This window comes from Puntigrus tetrazona, chromosome 15 (genome assembly GCF_018831695.1).
Source record: "Puntigrus tetrazona isolate hp1 chromosome 15, ASM1883169v1, whole genome shotgun sequence".
NCBI classification, from domain to species: domain Eukaryota; kingdom Metazoa; phylum Chordata; class Actinopteri; order Cypriniformes; family Cyprinidae; genus Puntigrus; species Puntigrus tetrazona.
Genome location: NC_056713.1, coordinates 13,362,920 through 13,383,310, shown reverse-complemented (window position 1 = coordinate 13,383,310; position 20,391 = coordinate 13,362,920). Strand labels below are relative to the sequence as shown.

At 37.1% G+C, this 20,391-nt stretch overlaps 3 protein-coding genes across 6 annotated transcripts; 2 read left to right on the top strand and 1 right to left on the bottom strand.

The window, feature by feature from the left end:
• Positions 1-359: 359 nt before the first annotated feature.
• si:dkey-182i3.9 (zinc finger protein 883) lies at positions 360-3,658 on the bottom strand. The gene is made up of 5 exons (XM_043259782.1): positions 3,358-3,658; positions 2,926-3,133; positions 2,740-2,846; positions 2,610-2,655; positions 360-2,043 (listed from the first exon to the last, which is right to left on the bottom strand). The coding sequence occupies exons 1-5, from the start codon at positions 3,535-3,537 to the stop codon at positions 554-556; spliced, it is 2,031 nt and encodes a 676-aa protein (XP_043115717.1). The 5' UTR covers positions 3,538-3,658; the 3' UTR covers positions 360-553.
• A 73-nt stretch (positions 3,659-3,731) lies between these two features.
• Positions 3,732-8,349, top strand: hmbsb (hydroxymethylbilane synthase, b). 2 transcript variants are annotated; one of them, XM_043259784.1, is made up of 14 exons: positions 3,732-3,895; positions 4,275-4,328; positions 5,189-5,261; positions 5,390-5,439; positions 5,538-5,593; positions 5,740-5,817; positions 6,025-6,102; positions 6,372-6,447; positions 6,563-6,676; positions 6,801-6,839; positions 6,946-7,065; positions 7,638-7,691; positions 7,780-7,866; positions 7,955-8,349. In XM_043259784.1, the coding sequence occupies exons 1-14, from the start codon at positions 3,872-3,874 to the stop codon at positions 8,132-8,134; spliced, it is 1,083 nt and encodes a 360-aa protein (XP_043115719.1). In that variant the 5' UTR covers positions 3,732-3,871; the 3' UTR covers positions 8,135-8,349. The 2 variants fall into 2 exon arrangements, with proteins under 2 accessions (XP_043115719.1, XP_043115718.1); XM_043259783.1 differs by lacking the exon at positions 3,732-3,895 and adding an exon at positions 4,047-4,195.
• Positions 8,350-9,864: 1,515 nt separating this feature from the next.
• Positions 9,865-19,807, top strand: abcg4b (ATP-binding cassette, sub-family G (WHITE), member 4b). Of its 3 annotated transcripts, XM_043258299.1 has the most exons (15): positions 9,865-10,107; positions 11,581-11,821; positions 13,650-13,767; positions 14,604-14,736; positions 14,892-14,942; positions 15,033-15,178; positions 15,258-15,381; positions 15,463-15,577; positions 15,811-15,953; positions 16,307-16,405; positions 16,958-17,126; positions 17,253-17,353; positions 18,312-18,470; positions 18,550-18,668; positions 18,748-19,807. In XM_043258299.1, the coding sequence occupies exons 2-15, from the start codon at positions 11,590-11,592 to the stop codon at positions 18,971-18,973; spliced, it is 1,935 nt and encodes a 644-aa protein (XP_043114234.1). In that variant the 5' UTR covers positions 9,865-10,107; positions 11,581-11,589; the 3' UTR covers positions 18,974-19,807. The 3 variants fall into 3 exon arrangements, with proteins under 3 accessions (XP_043114234.1, XP_043114233.1, XP_043114235.1); XM_043258298.1 differs by having other exon boundaries at positions 15,258-15,577; XM_043258300.1 differs by lacking the exon at positions 9,865-10,107 and having other exon boundaries at positions 11,722-11,821; positions 12,749-13,767.
• Positions 19,808-20,391: the final 584 nt, after the last annotated feature.

The window sequence follows — 20,391 nt, the reverse complement described above, 5'->3', positions numbered from 1 at the left end:
CTAATTTATCAAATGAGCTTGCTTATTTTTTTGCGTTATGTAAAATTTGCTTTGAATTGCAAATGTTGAGAAACTCCTACCGACTGTTTTAGGTAAACAGACTCGGCCGTCCACCACATGGTCAGTTCGTCTAGACTTTCGAGGCAACATTTTCATAATAAAAGTCTTCTTTAAAAAGAGAATACAACAAGCTGGAAAACTTTGTAGACTCTAATAATAATAATAATAATAATAATCAAGCTGAAACTTTTGAACATTTGAGTATTTAATGGGTTTACTCTTTGGATCTTATCCATGGGAACAATGAAAACAATGTGTTTTCCCCCACAAATAAAATTAGTCAAAGAAAAATAACTGCATTCTCGGCAAACTGTTTATTCTTGAACAGAGTGCAATGTACAGAAAGATTCCCACTGTACTATTGATTTTGAATCTAAATAATTTGACAGGCTCAATTATTAATTTTATTACCGCTTATCCAGCTTTCCAAACCAAACGTAAACACTGTCTTTAACCTTCATGACATCTGTCTGAAAGTGCACTGCACTGCACTTCAGTCCCCAGCACGCTTTAAGGCGACGTCGTTTTCACGCACAGGTATGCATTTGTGGTCGTTGTAGTTTCTGCGGTACGCGTACTTCTTCCCGCACTTCTGGCACGTATAGGGCTTGACGCCGGTGTGGATCTGCATGTGCGCCTTCACGTGGCTGAGCTGCACGAACTTCTTCCCACACACCTCGCAGCTGAACGGCCTCTCGCCGGTGTGGATGCGCTCGTGCCTCCTCAGGTTTCCGGACAAGCGAAAGCACAGCCCGCACGTCTCGCACTTGTGCGGCTTTTCGCCGGAGTGAATGCGCATGTGCAGTCTCAGGCCGTGGGGGAGGCCGAACTGGCTCCCGCAAACAGGACACCTGTACGGCCTGTCTTTGGTGTGGACCACCTCGTGCATTTTCAAACCGACTCTCTGGGTGAACGTCTTGTCGCAGATGTCGCACTTGAACGGCGTCGCCCCCGAATGAAGCTTCTGGTGTTCCTTCAGAGAATACAAGCTGCTGTAGCTCTTGCCACAGACTTTGCACGTGTACGGATCCTTCTCCGTGTGGAGTCTCTGGTGCATTTTGAGCATTGCGGTCGAACTGTAGCGCTTTCCGCATTCGTTGCACGGGAAAGACTTGCCATCTCTAGATTTGCCATTGAGATCTGCTTTATGGCTGTGTGTGAGTAAGTGTTTCTGTAGGGCATAGTTAAAAACAAAGCTCTTCCCGCATATTTCGCACATAAACGACTTCAGAGCCCCGTGGATTCCCATGTGCCTCTTCAGAGACTTGCTCTGATAAAACTGCTTGGAACAGATTTCACAGGCGTGCCGCTTCACCCCGCTGTGCACCAGGAGATGCCTCCTGAGATTAGTGACGTGGCCGAACTTCTGCCCACATTTGCTACACGCATGGGGTTTCTCTCCTGTGTGCACGAGCTGGTGCGCGCTCATTTTCTTCTCGGTTTTGAAGGTCTTGTCACAGAGGCTGCATTTCCACGGCCTGTCGTTGGAATGGGTGAGCAGGTGGCAGGCGAGGTTGCTCGAGTGCGTGAAGTGCTTCCCGCAGACCTCGCAGCTGTACGGTTTCTCACCCGTGTGGATCCTCTGGTGTGCCAGCAAACTTCCTTTCACCGTGAAGCTGTGTCCACACGTGGAACACAGAAAGGGCTTCACATCCAGGTGGACGCGTTCGTGCATCTTAAGATTCGCGAAGGCTTTCCCACATGTCTTGCAGATCCCTTTCTTCTCTGTGTGATTCAGTAGGTGTTTCCTCAATCCTTTTAAGTATTTGAACTTCTTCCCGCACTGCTCGCAACAGTGAGGCCCTTTTAAATGTCCACATTTGTGCCGATCTAGTGAGCGTCTAAAGAAATATTTCTTTCCGCACTCTTTGCAGTCATACGGTTTTGGCTTCCCGGTTTTGTCAGGTTTTGTACTTATTTGCTCCGCTTGTGCGTCGACTTCACCTTGCTGGTCTTCATCAGAAGCGATGGTACTGTATTCAACTGCAAAACAATAATTTCAATTACTTAAAGCTAGTTTAAAAAGCCCAATAATAATTTAGGAATTATTACAAAGGAAACTAATTTAATTTAATTTACAAGGATACAACACATCGATCAAACATCACAGTAGAGACATTTATAATTTTAGAAATTCTTAAACTATTTCAGATAAATAACGATAACTTGAATTTTTTATTCATCAAAGAAGCCTGAATTAATCATGCTGTCCTCAAAAGTATTAAGCAGCACAACTGTTAACTGTTAACACTGATAACAAGAAACATTTTGTTGATCAGCATATAGTAATTCGGAAGGAACGTGTGACATTAATAATATTGTTTTACTGTATTTTGAAATAAATAAAAAAAATGCATATGCAAGAATAAAACCACCGGTCTTAAGTCTAATATATTACCATTTAATATATAGGCAAACATACTGAAGTGGCTACAGTTTAAATGAACAATTAATAAAAAAAAAACAAATAAATAAATACAAATATATAATCAACGTATAAAATTTCATATAGATAGTATGTACAAATATAAAAGCTGTGCAGCACATACCTACAAAAAATGACAGCTCGGGAGAAAATTCTGAAACTTGAACCTCCTTTGCACACAGAGAGAAAAAATAAAGTCAGTACGAAGATCGGTGCAATAACACAGTGATCAATCATTTCAGTAACGATCTCACCTCCTGGCCTTTAACTGAATCTTGTGGTTGAACAGTTTTTTCTTGAGGCGACGCAGTGAGCAGTCTCTGGCTCTCCAGAGACACTGACGGAGCTACAGCTGCAGAATCTGAAAGGAGGGTGAAATCACTCCAGTCAAGAGTCCACTGCATTAAATGTGACAATAAAATATTTGCAGGATGTCTTACCAGGCACATCTCGGACAACTTGACAGTTTTTTCGTTCTGGTCTCTTCACATGCTCCTTCACCATTTTTTTAAAACTTATTACATCATCGTTGTAACTTTTAAAACCCTTCAACTGGGATGGCTTAAGTGCAAAGCAATAACTGAAGACTTTGCATATTTTTTGAACAGCCACCTTGGTAAAGGTCTCCATCACAGCTGTGAGCTTTGCCTGCAACAGATAACAACTACTGCTTAATTCATCTCGACTTATTTATAAATGTTCAGTTGTGCATACGTATTATTGATTATTGATGAACCTCAACATTTAGCTTGAATGAAGCAGAATTTCTTTTTGCATTGTTAAACACAAAATGAGTCATAACCTAAAAATGAAAGACTAAACAGAGGAAAAAACTTGTTGATAAAATGTCTGCAGAATGAAAATAAACGTACCAGTCTGCGTTGTTTCTCATGCATGTCCAATATCGGATCTCTGTCACTAATTTCAGTGTGAGATGGGCGACATTCACATTCAAAAACTTTCTGAATCTCGTCTAGGACTGTTTCTATCAGAAGCATCATTATAGACATAGTCTGTTTGTGAAATAATTCATGCTCCTCCATTGTGCTCATTCAGTAACTGTAATATCTGATTTATAAAGTGAGCGAATGAAGTAAGAACACAAACAATACCGCGTTTACTGCGTTAACTTCCGTTTCTACAAAACCACGTCTTTAAAATAAAAGTAGCGTATTTGCTAGTCTGCGATCATTCCTGTGACTGCGCGTTCGTTGCGACTTTTATTTTGAAATTCGGAACGCCGCACACTACGGAAGTCGCACTCAACCGGTAACAGTCGGGAATGACATTTCTCCCAATTTAGTATTTTGTCTTTTACAATCATGAATTAGAAATGACTTTAATTTCAACGAGATAAGCACCAAATATCCTGGATTGTCTTACAGAATGTCAGAAAAGAAAGACCTACAGGTAAGTTCTGTTTACATTCAATCGCTAACGTTACTCTCTACCTAAAAGGTTTATAAGTGTAATATACTCGAATATAAAATCTCTCTATATGAATGGTGTTCTTTACTCCTCCCTTGTGTGTAACGGACACAATGAATAGGCATTATTGTCTTATCTGCTGAAGCCAGGACACTGGGGCGTGTTAGTGCCTCCTTCATCAGTCTCTCCTGCTTCATATTCTCTATACATTGCTTTCTCTTCCTCTGAAGACTACAGCTAACTTTTACTACAATGGCAGATGGACCTTATAAATACATTAGGGTCAGAACATAATCCAAATTAACATGTTAGTCTGTGATACTTGTGTTGGTACTGATTTTTGCTCAAAATTATTTTATAGGATGCTGATGGCAAAGTCAGCAGGGTGATACGCGTTGGCACCAGAAAAAGCCAGGTAAATGATCTTTTGCACATTTTTGTATGTGGTCTACTTTTCATATATATTAATTTCAAATGCTATGTGAAAAAAGTATTTCTTATATAATCTTATATATTTTTAAATATGTTTAATTTATATATTATATTTAATTTAAATTTTAATATATTTATATATTTCCAGTCTTCATGGACAGAAATAATTTTTATATGCTGATACTCAATAAATATTTCTTATTATTATCAATCTTAAAACAGAAATCATTTTTAATGCTGTTTTTTATTATTATCAATCTTGAAAAGTAATGTTCTGTTTTTTTCTGGAATTTGTATAACATTTTTTCAGGATTCAGAATTTATTAGAAATGTCTTTCTTGGAACTGTTGATCAATTTAATAGAATCAAATTTAATAAATTGCTGAATTAAAGTATTTATTTTTCTTTCCAAAAAAAAGTACTGATCCCAAACTTTTATACAAATTAGACGATTAAAAGTGTAGCTAAAATATCTAACTGATTCAATCGCCTGTTAAATTGTAGAAATGTAAATGTACACAGTTTTTATGACTGCTTGTCATTGGAATAATCAATGTGTTTAAAGTACCAATGTGTCTTAAACAAGTTTTTAATTTTACCTTCCATATTCTAAAAAAAGTCTAAAATAATCACTTAGTAATACAAGTGTTGCGTAGACAAATGTAGGTTTGTAAGTTTGATTGGGTGTGCCAGTTGTGGCGATGGCTTTGATAAGATTTTTGTCTTTGTTAGGGTGGGTACAATATTGCTTAGTTTAAGTAAAGAAACCAGTTACAACAAGAAGATCTTATTTATACCTTCATATTTTGTTGGAAATTGTGTCATTTTTTCCCCTGTTTTCAGCTGGCTCGAATTCAGACTGACAGTGTTGTAGAGAAACTCAAGGAGTTACATCCTGATGTTCATTTTGAAATAGGTACGAGTTCGTTGCCAAATATGCGAAACAGTTGTTGATTATTTTTAATTAAGTTTAGCGTGTGTGATATAGTTAATATTCACTCTCCTTAAATTGATTTCCTCTTCAATCTTTTTATTTTGTTTCAGTGGCTATGTCAACAACAGGAGATAAAATACTTGACACAGCTTTATCCAAAGTGAGTCCAAATGAAAGTAGAATAATTGATTATTTAATAAAGTGATACTGATGTTATAATTACTCGGTGTCCTAAATGTTACTGTGTGTGTGTTAAAGATTGGGGAAAAGAGTCTCTTCACAAAGGAACTGGAAAATGCTTTGGAAAAAAACGAGTGAGTCTATCCTTCATTACTTTGCGACGTGTACCGATTCGTTCACTGGTTCTTTGGTGCGTTTGATGTTTCGGGGGTTTGCGCTGCTACACTGGTGCTTATGTTTCAGCGTGAATAATGCTGTTGTAATATTTGTGTCTCTATAGGGTGGACCTGGTCGTTCACTCTTTGAAAGACTTGCCCACTGTTCTTCCTGTGGGCTTCACTATAGGATCTGTGCTGAAGTAAGGAAATCACAATGGTGTCTCTGTGTTTTGAAGTGCTTAAATGTTTTCCTCCACATCTGAAGAGTCTTTTATCGTAAAAGTAGCTGACATGTCATGTTACAGCCAAACATCAAGTGCATGAAAAAATGATATTGGCCATTGCTCATTGCAAGTCCTTTTTAATGTATGGTCAACATTGTGATTAACATTTCCCTCTTTTCAAAGGCGAGAAAACCCCAATGATGCTGTTGTCCTGCACCCAAAACATAAAGGCAAAAGTCTGGACTCTCTAGCCAACAAGAGGTAAAAACAGTGGCCAGCACATGTTTGAAAGTTTAAAAGTTAGACATTTTAAAAACTGATGGTTCCATTCACACAAATAAATTCAATTTAAATTAAATGTGTGTATGTATATATACATACTATGTATTTTTCTTGAATATTTACATGATTGTGTGTTTATATATTGATAATAAATATACACAGGACGCACACATATTTTGCACACATATGATTATTTTTTATTAATATGTGTTTTTTTTAATAATCATTTTTCATTTTTTTATTTGAAGTGTTGTAGGTACCAGTTCTCTTCGTCGGGCTGCACAGCTAAAGAAGAGATTTCCTCATCTGGAGTTTAAAGACATTGTATCTTTCAGTGCAGTGCAGCACTGTTATTGTGTGTAGATGCATCATGCAGATAAGTGTATTAACAAGCGCTTGATGCCTTGTGTAAGGTTATACCTTAACAGTTGTGTTTCAGAGAGGTAATCTCAACACTCGTCTGAAGAAATTGGATGAAAAAGAGGACTTTTCAGCCATCATTTTAGCGGCAGCTGGTCTTCGGAGAATGGGATGGGAGAATCGCATCAGCCAGGTGCTTCTATCCTACTCTAATGAACCTGAAATGCAAAAACTGTACAATAAACAATATTTCATAGTTTAATTGATAAGCAGTTCTATAATGCACATTGCCCTTGGTTGTCATCATCTTGTTTCAGATCCTTGGGCCTGATGACTGCATGTATGCTGTTGGACAGGTGGGTAACTTTCAGTGTTGCTTTTGTCCTGATCTTCTGCCCCACAGCGAGTGCATTTGTACCATCACACTGAACTTTACATGCTGCTCTTACTGTCTTGTTAAAGGGTGCTCTGGCAGTCGAGGTGAGAGCTCAAGACCAGGACATTTTGGAAATGGTGTCAGTATTAAATGACGCAGACACCATGCTGAGATGTATCGCAGAGAGAGCCTTCCTCAAACACCTGGTAGGCATCCTGCTGCACTATTCCTCACACCTGTTTTTGGGTCAATAGTGTGAGGCTATTTTTTGTTTTAATATATGTGTGTGTACTGTGTATATTTATCATGTATGTTAAAGAAAAATGTTACTTTATATATAAAATATTTATATTTACATACATACAAATATTTGTTAAAAATCATTTATTTCTTAAAATACATTTATGTGTGTGTATTTAAATATACCTAATAAATATTCACAGTACACACACGTATAATATGCAAACATAAATATTTATTTTAAATGCAATTAATCGCAATTAATCATTTCGCAGCCAATTTTATCAATGAAAACAGTTGTGCTGCTTAATCTTTGATAATGGACTTAAATTAATTTTTATTTCAAAAAATATATACGAAATTCTTAGTAAACCCAAAATGGATCCAAATCTTTTTAAATACATTTTTAAATGTACAGTGACAATAAATTACAGTTTACATTTAATTACAATACAAAATACAAATATTTCATTAAATAGAACCAAGAAAAATGCAAAGAATACATTTGTAAGAACTTGTTTTAAACTGTTTTTAACAGGAAGGGGGATGCAGCGTTCCAGTTGCTGTTTACACTGAAGTTAAGAATTCACAGGTAGCGAAGAGTTTCATGCTGTTTTATTATCTATTCGACTAGAAAAGCTGAAAGACAGATCTGAATAACTTGTGTGATCACCTTACAGCTGTACCTGACTGGAGCGGTGTACAGTCTCGACGGGTCGGACAGTCTGAAGGAGACCATGCAGACAAGCATCAGCTCTGACAATCAGGTTGTTCATCCATAACAATATCCCCATATTTCCAATCCTTCTTTGGATTGCACACAGATTTGAGCATCTGTAACCTTATTATTTGCAGGTCGAGGGGCAGGAGAGAGTTGACGAGAAGGTCCAGCGTGTGGGCATCACTGCTTTAAAGGTGTCAGAAGCAGCCCAGGATGCTGCAGTGAAGTTAGGAGTGGACCTTGGAAATCTGCTGCTCAGCAAAGGAGCCAAAGAGATACTGACTGTAGCCAGACAGCTAAATGATGCACGATAGCAGTCCTTATACGTAGCTGAAGACCAACCACCCCCTAGTAGAAGCATTTTTTATAAATTTCAGTGTCAACAAGTGTTATTAAGATATTGGTGAGTTTTTCACAGAAAATGTTTCTTTGTATTTACAGGAGTTTATTAAAGGTCATTATGCAGTTACTACTTAAAACAGACTTGCAGTATGATGCATATTAATTAAGCCAAAATAATGACTTTAATATTCATTATAGGTATAACAGAGACATTATACATTACAGAAGAGAGCTAATAGAAATGATTTTTGCTCTCATTTTAAGCCATGAATCACCACACAATCATGCCTTCTAAGATAGTGTGTGTTGTATCCAAACACATGCCAATATGAAACTTGAATTATTCTGGGGTTGTTGAAGCTGCTTGAAATATCATCTATATTTTACCTCCACTGAAGGCGTACAGCATTACCTGTGAACCACTACAAAACCTTTTTTTTGTATGATTGAACTATGTTCCATAGATTTAGGGTTTGAGAGTACCATTGTTTTTCATTCCATCTCAGATATTTGCCAGTAGTATATTTTATGCATTTGTTGTCATTGAACCCTTTAAATTGAATCAGTGCCTGGAAATACAAAATATCGCAAATCTTTGTGTGTTATAAGCTGATAAAGATGTGAAATTCATACAAGTCCTTGTTTTATTTATTTGTATAAATGTCTTTGCCAGACGTCCTATTGTGCCCGTATTTGTGTGATGAAACATCCGATATTTTAATATTGTAAAGCGATTAACATTTTTATTGTTGTTGTTCTTTAGAGCTATACCTTAACTTACACCATGTTGAATCAATGTAAACATATGCATGATTCTTAGAAGGTAGTGAAATGATTGAATTCTATAAAATACATTCATTTCTTCATTTCAGTTTATCTTTATGGTCATTTCGGAGTCAGGGGTGTAACTGAATAGCATTTGCATGGTCATTACTTTGAAATAAGTCATCTACATGCACATAAAAGAGTTGTTTGGTTATATGTACTGTTTTTCAAATGAATCAAGCAGCACAGATGCAATCTTGTGCTTTTGCCTTTTCTCTCTTTTATACAAACTGCCCCTAGACAGTAATATACCACTAGGTGTCACTAATATAAGCATTACTCAAGACCTTATATGTGATGGTTAAAGGTTGTAGGACAGGACCATAGTAAATACAAATAAATCATTATTGCAATATCAGACAAGGTTTGTCTTTTACATTGCAACTCTTCTCCATTAACAAAACAAATTTTATTTATTATATATGCATACTTTTCAAGGTCGATGGCTCATATATAGCCATACTCCAGGTACCGAGTGACATTTAGACGGTGAAGGACTTCTGGATGTCAAGCTTCGACTCGTCCAGATGTGTTCTGAAGGTGAACGTGCTTTATTAGCGCGTGGCTTCTTCTGGCAACCAGTTGTAGCATGTTGCCATTGCGTCCACTCATTTTCACAGGAAATTACACGGCGCACCGGCCACAGAGCTCTATAATCTCACTCCTGCTTTAATAAACAAGCACGCGTTTCGAAAGCACGAACATAGTTGTCCGGCACACTCCCCGCTGCGCTGATTCATTCATTCGAGTACGTAAACATCCTTTAAACATTTAATAGATCTTAAACTGAAACATTAAAATAACTCCATCATGTAACAAATATTGAAATTAGATCAATTTTTTTGTTGTCGTCTTGGTTTCTACGGGAGACGTGCGCGTGACTGGAGCGCGAGCTGAGCGTGCGGGTCCTCTACGGAGCATCGTGATGCTCGGCCTCCATCCAGCCCAGGTTTTGCGCCACGCCTCGCCACGAAGCTCTCCTTCAGGACTCAGTCGTTCGTTCAGATGTGTGCGGAATTACCAGTGGCACAGGACCTGTTTCTGCTGCTTATTGTAAAGAGAAAAGTGACCTACATTTCAACACTTAAACGAATATACTTCCCATTGACTGAGAGCCTGGGTAAGTGATTTCTAGAATTTGCTTTCCATTTCACTGCCAGCAGTAGCTTGTTTAAAAAACAATACTTGTCTTATTAACTGTGACTGGTTTAGCATAACTCCTAAATATAATTTTATATGTTAATCATATTACTGTGCTATGCCATATTATTATACTGGTATCTTAAGAAGTTTTGATAGGCTTAAATAGGTCTTCTTTATTATTTAATGATTATTGGATACAAGTAATGGTGTAATATTATAAACATACATTTGTATTTTTAAGTAGGTATGTGCTCTGTAAATATATGTGCGTGGTATAAAGAGAGATAAAACTACCAATTCTTGTGGATTAGCCTACAAACACAGCATAAAGCTCTTGATTCTTTTACATTGGCCTGTTAAAGGTTATTAACCCTTACAAGGGCAGGCACAAATTAACACATCGCTGTTTGCAAATACTTCAAGGCTCATATATCTTTTTTAATGAATTTTCATATATCTTTTATAATCCTTTTTTTCCACAATCAAGCCTTCTCTCTTACTTTGCTTTACCATTTAAAAGGAGAATGTTCACAAAATTATTAAATGCACACTAAACACCATTTGAATGGTGTTTACATTATTTTAATACAAACTGTATGTCACATGTTTATGGATGTGTGTTATGTAACTTGTACATTAGCATGTCTCACCAAACAGTGGGCAAAAATCAGGAGTGGTGATAATGTGTTCTACCACAAATTATTTATAATTCTGGTTATAATACATTCCAACAAGATTTCCATTTTCCAGGCTTTCTCCACATGGCACCATCTACTAATTCTCATGTGAACGCTGGAGCGATCCCCTCCTAGCTAGTGTTCTCTGTGGGACTGAGCCAGTGATGTCTGTCTCTGACCTGGCTGCTCGCATTCTCTGATTTCGCTCTTCCTTTTCGGCTCCAAACTCCAGGGACTTACATCTAGCTAGTCAATTCAATGTGTCAGCACAATGAGGTCTCTCGGAGGAAACCAAATCCCAGCCTTTTAGAAGAGCTCCAAATTCTGAACCAGATCAATTTGGCAGAGCAGGGGCCTCTCCTGAAAGAGCAGACAGTGTAAAGAGGTTTGCATTTCAAGGGAAAAGTATAGGAAGACGCTCCCACTGGAGATTTATCATTTTGAATAGTGATGTGCAATACGATGACTCAGCATTTCTTTAATAGAAGACAATGATGTTAGATGTAAAAATGTAACTGTGCAGTTCATCACGTGGATCAAGTTGTTCTGTACTTTACTTTTGATACATTTTAATACAGAACATTACAGTAATGGCTGCTGAAAATACGGGAATACATTATTTTAAAATGCATTATAATAGCAATTGTAATAATATTTCACAATAATACTGTTTTACTGTATTTCTGATCAGATAAATGCAGCCTTGGGGAGAATAAGCAACATATTTAACATTACACTTTTTTTTCCACTGAATGATTTTTTTCTCTCTTCAGACCTTTGGAATGGCAGTGAAGGAATCTGATCTTGGGTCAGTTAGTATTCCTATGGAGGAAAGCGTGTGTAATGGAGGAACACAGCCACAGGAAGCTCCGCTGCTAACCCATCTCAAAAAGGTAGAGAACCACATCACAGAGGCACAGCGCTTCTCTCACCTGCCCAAACGCACTACTGTGGACCTGGAGTTCAGCGACCTGTCCTACACCATCAGAGAAGGGCCGTGGTGGAAGAAACAAGGTCAGGAGATCATATTTTACACATTTCGATCAAAGTAACCGTGAATAATCTGTCGAACTTATTGAACTCGTTGGTCCTAAATATTGTATGACTTGTAGTTCTGACCTCATTCATTTGAAACAGACCTTTAAGATTGGGTCTTTACATTATCATAATCATTAGATACCATTATCAGAAGTGTCTAAAATAAAAAAAAAAACTACTTTTTTTGTTTCATTAGAGTCATTAAAGCCATCAAAGAATTAATTTGTTTTTCGAAGACAATTTTTACGTTATAAAAAAATTTGAATACATAAATTACAAATGCACACACACACATATATATATATATATATATATTGTTGGTTATGAGGCAATTTAAAATTCTTTTTCATTAAAATGTTATTGTGTGAAAGAAAAAAAAAAGAGACATGGTTTATCAATACTGCATCTGTCCAAACTCAAGGGAGAGATAAAGCAGAGCAGGAAACAAGACAGAATAAAGGAGAAAGATAAAAATAGAGAAAATGGACAGCTCAGAGGTCTTCTATGAATAATTGTTGTGTGTAGAAATTAACTCAACACAATTCACAATTTTAGAGAAATCCAATTTTAGACATAAAATGTCTAAATAATGTGTATAGTGTTAATAATTTTAATTTAATAATTTTTCTTCTGGTTGTACAAGTCAAATAGGAAATTAAAACAGGTCTTGGTTAGATGCATGCTCAAAGTAGCAACTGTTAGTTATTTACAACGCAGAACATGGTAAGCTATTTTAATTTAGCGTCTTAGCATCCATTAATTAGATTAAAATCACATTAGAACGAGTACCAAGACTAATGAAGGCCTTTTTGCTTTCTGTCAGACCTTTAGATCTATTAATTGGCAAGTAACGTCATGAATGCCCGTATCTCATACTGATCACTTCTGTTTTTATCTGTCTAGTCATGCAGTGCCTGGCCTGAAGAGAGCAGATGTTTCTTTACTCTTGTGATTTATTGGTGAAAGCGTACCCGTGTGGAAGTTCCACTCTTTGACAGCCTTCATATGCCAACATGACTTTTATTTTTGCAGTGCCGTCACTACAAGTAGTTTAAATTAGATGAGATCACATCTGACATCAGTGGGAAGAACAAAATTTTCAATGCTTGTGCTTTATGCTGACTACATTTATGCACTATGATGACCAGATACAGAATGGAATATAGTTGTAAATACGATAAATGCATTTGTAAAAGTGATGAATGTAATCGGCACTCCTATGTTTCCACTGTTTCTTTCCATTGTGGCCTAAAGGAAAAGTACCACCAATGATGATAATATAGTGGTCATTAAATGACTTCTAAACATTCGGTGGACATGTATGGGAATAAAGTCAGGGTAAAGGAGAGGGCTTTTCTGTGATCTGACTGTGAGAACAGAAATTTTGGGCTGATAGGCTGATAATTAGGGCGCCTTGCTTTGAAATACCATAAGTCAGACTTTTTTTTTTTTTAAGAAATACTATATCAGCGACTCCTAAAAATGTCATAATTTTTTTTAATGAGATCTTTCGGTCTTATGTGGTGGGTAAAAGCCATTGTGGTGGACTCATAGAAAGTTCAATGAGCAGACTTGTCCAGAATGGTTTAATTAGCCACTGTACTTAAAGGTTTTGGAGCCCAATTCTTTCATCACCTTTATCACTCGCTTTCTCACATTTTTAAGCTTTGGAGAATTATGTAGTACAGTCATGAGGTTCACGGATTAAACCATACTTCTTATTTGAAGGGATTAACTGAGAGTGGACCGCTTGTTCCAAAGGAGAACCGTATGATGCCAAGCATATATTTTGTCGTTCTTCCAGGTTATAAGGCCTTACTCAAGTGTCTATCAGGGAAGTTTTGCAGTCGGGAGCTCATTGGCATTATGGGCCCCTCTGGAGCTGGGAAATCCACGTTGATGAACATCCTGGCGGGATACAGGTGAGGGTACAGAATGTGCAAAAGTGGTCTGAAAAAAAAAAGTGAGAAAGCCTTTTTTCATTCCGGTTGTTTGCATTATTGGTCAGGCTTATTGTGAATTTAAAAAAAAAACATTTATTACATTATTATTTTAATTTTGAAAGCTTCCATCCCTGCCCACTGCGTGTTGTCAGTGTTTGGGAGTAACTGGTTACATGAAATGGCATTATGCAATTTAATCACAAAAGAAATGTAACTGTAATCAGTTACAGTTACTGAGAAATTCTTTTTTAAAATTAAATTAAATTAGTTAGATTTTTTTAATATAAAGATTTAAATAATTTCTTTCATAAATTGCGTTGACTGCTCTAAAATATAAGACAGCAATTTTTCAGAAGTTTAGGACGCACATTAGGACACATGCTTATCAATAACTGTTTTTTATGTATATGCTTTATTTTTTAAGATTAACAGTTTTTTTTCACAAGGCATTGTTAAACATCAGTGTTTCCTGTCATAGCTTGCAAAGATTTAATTTAAAAAACAGTATCATGGCTATTAAATGCTTACTTTTTATGATTATAAATCTGTTTTTAACCTCAGCATGTTTTTAAAGTAAGACAAGACACTCAAATCTGATTTTGGGGTGGGTGTGCTTTAAAACTAAATTATTATCATCTTAATTCAAATGATGAAGGATTTTGAAAGTGACAGGGATCAGTGTTTAGTCCTACTGTAAGGTTAACATTAGAAACTGATCAAAGTATTGAAATGTTATCAGCTGCATCATTTTAAAAAAGTCATTGAAAAAGTTAGGGTAATCTTCCCAACACTGCTGGTTGTCTTGTGTGTTACAGGGAAACAGGGATGACTGGACAGATCCTGGTAAATGGAAAGCTCAGAGACCCCCGAACCTTTCGTAAAATGTCCTGTTACATTATGCAGGAGGACAAATTGCTGCCCCACTTGACTGTTCAAGAAGCAATGATGGTGAGTCTGTAGGGTGAATGGTGTAGTGAAGGATGCCCCCTACTGTAGGTTTGGTGCTAATGCCCAATATAACAATCACTTCCAAATGCTTAGTCACCTGCAGAAAAAAAAAATTGTACAAAGGAACACACTGAACTGAACTGAGTGTTTTCTAGGTATCAGCCAACCTGAAGCTCAATGAAGACACAGAGGTGAAAAAAGAGCTGGTAGGTAAAGCTCATCACCTCATGATCAACTTACCTCAAATGTTTCCCGGAGATTTCACCTCTTTTCTGTGTGTTTATGTTGACATGCAGATAAAAGAGATTCTGACGGCCCTGGGACTGCATGAGTGTGTCCACACTCGAACTGTGTGTCTCTCTGGGGGTCAGTGTAAGCGTCTGGCTATTGCCCTCGAGCTAGTAAACAACCCCCCAGTCATGTTTTTTGATGAGCCCACCAGGTAATGAAAGGTCATTGTATTGAATCAGCATTATTTATATGCTTGTAGCATTAACAGATACTGTGTGTGTTTTTTTCAGTGGTTTGGATAGCGCGTCCTGTTTCCAGGTAGTGTCATTGATGAAGTCTCTGGCACAAGGAGGGCGAACTATCATTTGCACTATTCACCAGCCCAGTGCCAAGCTCTTCGAGATGTTCGATAAGGTATGTGCCTGTGCAAATCTTTTTTGGAAATCTTCAGATCATGCCACTCATCATTTCTTTCCTTCTGGGTCCCCTTCAAAGCTGTATATTTTAAGCCAAGGCCAATGCATATACAAAGGAAGCGTCCCATACCTCATCCCTTATTTGAGAGGACTGGGTCTTCACTGTCCCACATACCACAATCCTGCAGATTTCAGTAAGTATTATTTTAACGCAGAAGATTTCCGTTTCAAATAAATGCTGTTCTTTTAATCATTTTATATTTAGGTTTCTATCAAAATATATCTAAAATTAAGCTCTATTTGTCTCTCAGGTTGATATTAAGGATAATATTGAACGTGTTTTAAATTGTAATTAATGTGATTTCGATTAAAAAAAAAACTTTGGCACCAGTATATCATGCGTCATGCATGTCCCCTCTGTGTTTAGTCATTGAAGTAGCATCAGGAGAGTACGGGGACTTGAACCCAGTGTTGTTTGAAGCTGTTCAGGGTGGCATGTGTGCATTGGAGCAAAAGTGCAACTGTATCGACAAAACCACTGTAACCCCATGCACTGCAAAATGTGTCAAAGTGAGTGATGCATGTTTCAGAATCTGCCTGTGGATAACATCTTTAATGCTTACTTGCACAAATTGCGGTCAGGATGTTTGCTAGACAAACCGATCAACTGTGCTCTTTCAGCTCAAAATAGTGATATGATATAACTGTCTTCTTAATTAATGTTTTGATGATAGTTGGCTGCCAAAGACATGATTATATAAAAGATACTTACAAGTCTGTACTTGGCACAAGAGAACATTCAGTCTCTGACACCTGCTTTAAATAGTAAAGGCTGTCTAGGGCAGATGGTTCATGCTTTAACATAATCTCTTATATTTCATTTTTCTAATGACTCATTTTGCTTTTCTGCGCTTCTTTTACAGGATTCAGGCCATGTTGAGAGCCATACTTTTGCAACAAGCTCTCTGACTCAGTTCTGCATTCTCTTCAAGAGAACATTTATTACAATATGCAGAGACCAGGTACAGTGTTGTTTCATATAGCTGATAAATGGTATCGCAGCCCTAAACTTTTCTAATTAGGTTTTGCCTCCAAAATGAAACAAAATTGTTTTGAGAAGGCAAATCACAGTAACTGTACTATTGAAGCTCGTTTCTCCCACTGAATAATTGCAAATTGTTTTCTTGCGATTATGACTTTTTTTCTGCAATTGCGAATTTATATATCATTATTCCTGGAAAAAAAAGTTTTGTATTTATCACTTTGTATTTTGCAATACTACATGAATTTATTAAGTGAAAGTCTTTATCATTTAATTGTTAATCACTTCATATAATTTTATTTTATTATGATTTTTCTCACATAGTGTCTTCATTGTTTTTCTCACCCAGTATAAATAAGTCTTAAAGCATAAAAGTAGATGGTTTCATTTATATTTTAGGAAGGGGATCATCATATTTGGGGGCATCCATCCAGACCATTTTTTTTATTTTCATTCAATTTCGAATTAATTTATAGCCACTTTTTTCTACATTTACGGAATAGTGTAAAATGCTTCCTGTGTTTTGCTCTAGGTTTTGACACATCTGCGGCTAATGTCACACATCTCCATTGGAGTACTGATAGGCCTGCTGTACCTCAATATTGGCAATGACGCCAGCAAAGTCTTCAACAACACTGGATTCCTCTTCTTCTCAATGCTCTTTCTCATGTTTGGAGCACTGATGCCTACAGTTCTTACCTGTAAGTTAGTGAAGAGGCATTAAAGAAGCAGCCATGTCACAGTTGTGGGTCTAAAGCTGTGTCCTACTTTCATTCAGAGGAAGTGAAAGTGGTTTTTAGAGTCATAGATTCTCTGTCCTGTTTCAGTTCCCCTAGAGATGGCTGTGTTTCTCAGGGAACATCTAAACTACTGGTACAGCTTGAAGGCGTACTATCTGGCTAAGACAATGGCTGACATTCCATTCCAGGTGGGTGCCTGCCTGCCTAAGCCTTACTGACTCCATTTTATGCATGATTATGCATGCTAAGCATATTTGGACAATGTTGAAGGCTTAATATGATGGCTCCAGGACAAAGAAAACCAAGGACCTCTATAATCCCTGTATTTGATATAAGGGCTGCACGATTAATCGAAAACGCGATGAAATTGCAATTTGGACGCAGCATTAGTCTGTTCCAGAATACATGCGTGAACCTTAAGTCACAACGCATATCAAGAACTCCCTTATCGGTTCTGCTTTCAGTACTGGAGAATAAAAGATACCGTCTTAGACCATTTAAGTACATGAACGTTATCTTACACATTTTATCTTCCCAACAGATTCATTTGAAATAAGTTTATAATGCATGTTGGCTATTCCCAATTGAGAAGAGCGCACACACAGCCTGTGTCTCTAAATATTAATCATACTCGCTCCAGTCTACCCCACGCTGCATGAATCCCGTTCACACTTGCTGCACTGACGCGGCTGATTTCTCGTTCATACTCGCTTGACGCACCCGCATGACCTTAGTCGGTTCTCCCCTGGCTTATGATTAAAACAAATGTAAATTAAGTCTAAATGCTTGCTAATTTCACTTGGATGAAATTAAACATTCAGCACACTTTCCACTTGTTCTTAAAATCCTAAATACTTCTATAAAATCTATATAAATCTGACAAATGATCACTTTGAAACTAAAATTTGAAGTTTATCAGCCAAAATAAAGCAATTTTGTAACAGTTTAATGGAAACTGTTTAAAAGAATATCTGTGATGGTTACTGTTGTTTAGTTTTTTTCAGCAGTGTAACGATACTCATACTGTGCTGCACATTATTAACAATATTGAACTTTGAAGTTTGAAATTTAAAGCTCAAATCACAAATGAGATATTTTCCCTAAATCGTGCATTCCTATTTGATATCCATTCTTTGTCCACCTCAGGTCCTTTGTCCCATCATGTACTGCAGTATTGTGTACTGGATGACTGAACAGCCTCCAGAGGCAAGCCGCTACTTGCTGTTTTTGGCTTTGTCGATCTGTACGGCTTTAGTAGCCCAGTCTCTTGGACTTCTAGTCGGTGCTGCCTCCACATCCCTTCAGGTACATGTTACAGCTATTAGAAGAGCTCCAGACTGCGACTAAAACATTTACAGCACTAACGTGACATCTTTCTTCACAGGTGGCCACTTTTGTCGGTCCGGTTACAGCCATTCCGGTGCTACTATTCTCTGGGTTCTTTGTGAACTTTGACACCATTCCAGAATACCTACAGTGGAGTTCCTATGTGTCTTATGTTCGGTATGCTATTTATATCTTAATATTTACTTTTACTTGGCAAATATCACGTTTCACGTTTGTTTGATCGTGTTTCTGGCAGGTATGGGTTTGAGGGGGTGATTTTGTCCATTTATGGGATGAATCGAACCGAGCTTGAATGTCCAGGGAGGGTTTGCAAGTTCCAGAGACCTGAAGAAGTACTGCAGTTGTTAGATGTAGAAGATGCCAAGCTTTACATGGACTTCATCGTATTGGGGATTTTCTTCCTCATCCTGCGACTTGCCACCTACTTGGTTCTTCGTTACAAAATAAAGTCAGAACGATAATATTCAAGTCGTAGCCTTGAATGGTCTGCAGCTCTCGTGGCCTGTTTTCAGGCTACACGTATACACTGTAATTTCCAAAGGTGTCATTATCTGCTCAGGAAGGTCAGATCTATTTGTTGATCATTTTCGTGTTCTGGTTTTTGTATTTCATTTGGAATGAAGTCATTAAATGTCATTGTCTACAGAATTGGCTTTTAAAAATGTTATAAATATTATAATGTTTTTCAGTGTTAAATTGACGCAGTACCTGGTGTTGGAAAAAATGGTGTTATGCAAGGCTGCTATATCCAAATTCAAGATGTCATACCAAATTTAAATATGCAAATGATAATTTACTGATCTTTCTCTGTTCGTTATGGCAGTTCTCACACTCAGTTAACTCTGGCTTTAAACCTACACTAGCGTTGATTCGTTCGTTTTTTTTTACTCTGAGCTAATTAGAATGAAGGGTTTTTTTTTTTTTTTGCATTTCCAGTTTCATAAAGCACACGTGAACATGTTTAGCCTAAGATAAGGATGTTTACATATCATTGCACAAGTCCGAAAGGAGTTTTAATTCAAACCAGAAGACTGTGAAGGTTCACACAGTGCCTGCGTTTCTATTAAACCATTGTATCAGTCTTTTTGTATAGCAGATTTTATTAGTTTTCTTTCTTTTATGATTATTTAGTATTTTCACTTGTATTTACTTGGTGCTAAAATGTGTGTATTAAAACAAAGTTATACTTTTTTAGACCAACAAACTTTCATACTATGTATATCAGCAATGTATTGCCTGAACATGTCATACTGCCAAATGTACCTATGTGTTTAGAAATAAAAATATGAAATCCATCAGAAGTGCAGTTGCAAATTCAAAACAACCTTACTGGGAGTATACTTGTATTCATAACATGAGGAATTATAATGCCTTATAATTTATTTTACCCCAATAAATAATAACAAAGCCATGTGACAGTGCCTTTGAATAATGACTCACTAAACGAAACCTGAATAGCATGTGCAAAGAAAAAAAAAAATTAAAAATTAAAGCAGCCCCACCCATAAGCTTCATGGAAGAGTCTTTCTAAGAATTATTTTCTAAGAATTACCCAGAAGCCATTGGAGCTAAAAAAGAGCTTACAGCGGTTGAAGCATTGCATCATCCTCAGGAACCATGTAGAAATGATACTGAAAACTGTAGGATTTGATTTGATCAGGGTTTTCCAACGAGAAACAGTCTGTATCAGACACTGTGTGAAATAAATTAATGCTCCAGTGGGCCTATAAAATCGTGCCAGTCTGACTTTACCGTCATACCCTTTAGAAAGCTAGTGCTTTGTTGGTTTAAAGCTGCTGGTTGGATAGTTATAACTTCATAAAGTCGCTTCGCAAACACATAACGCTAAATCAGCATACGCGACCAATCTAGTGGCTTT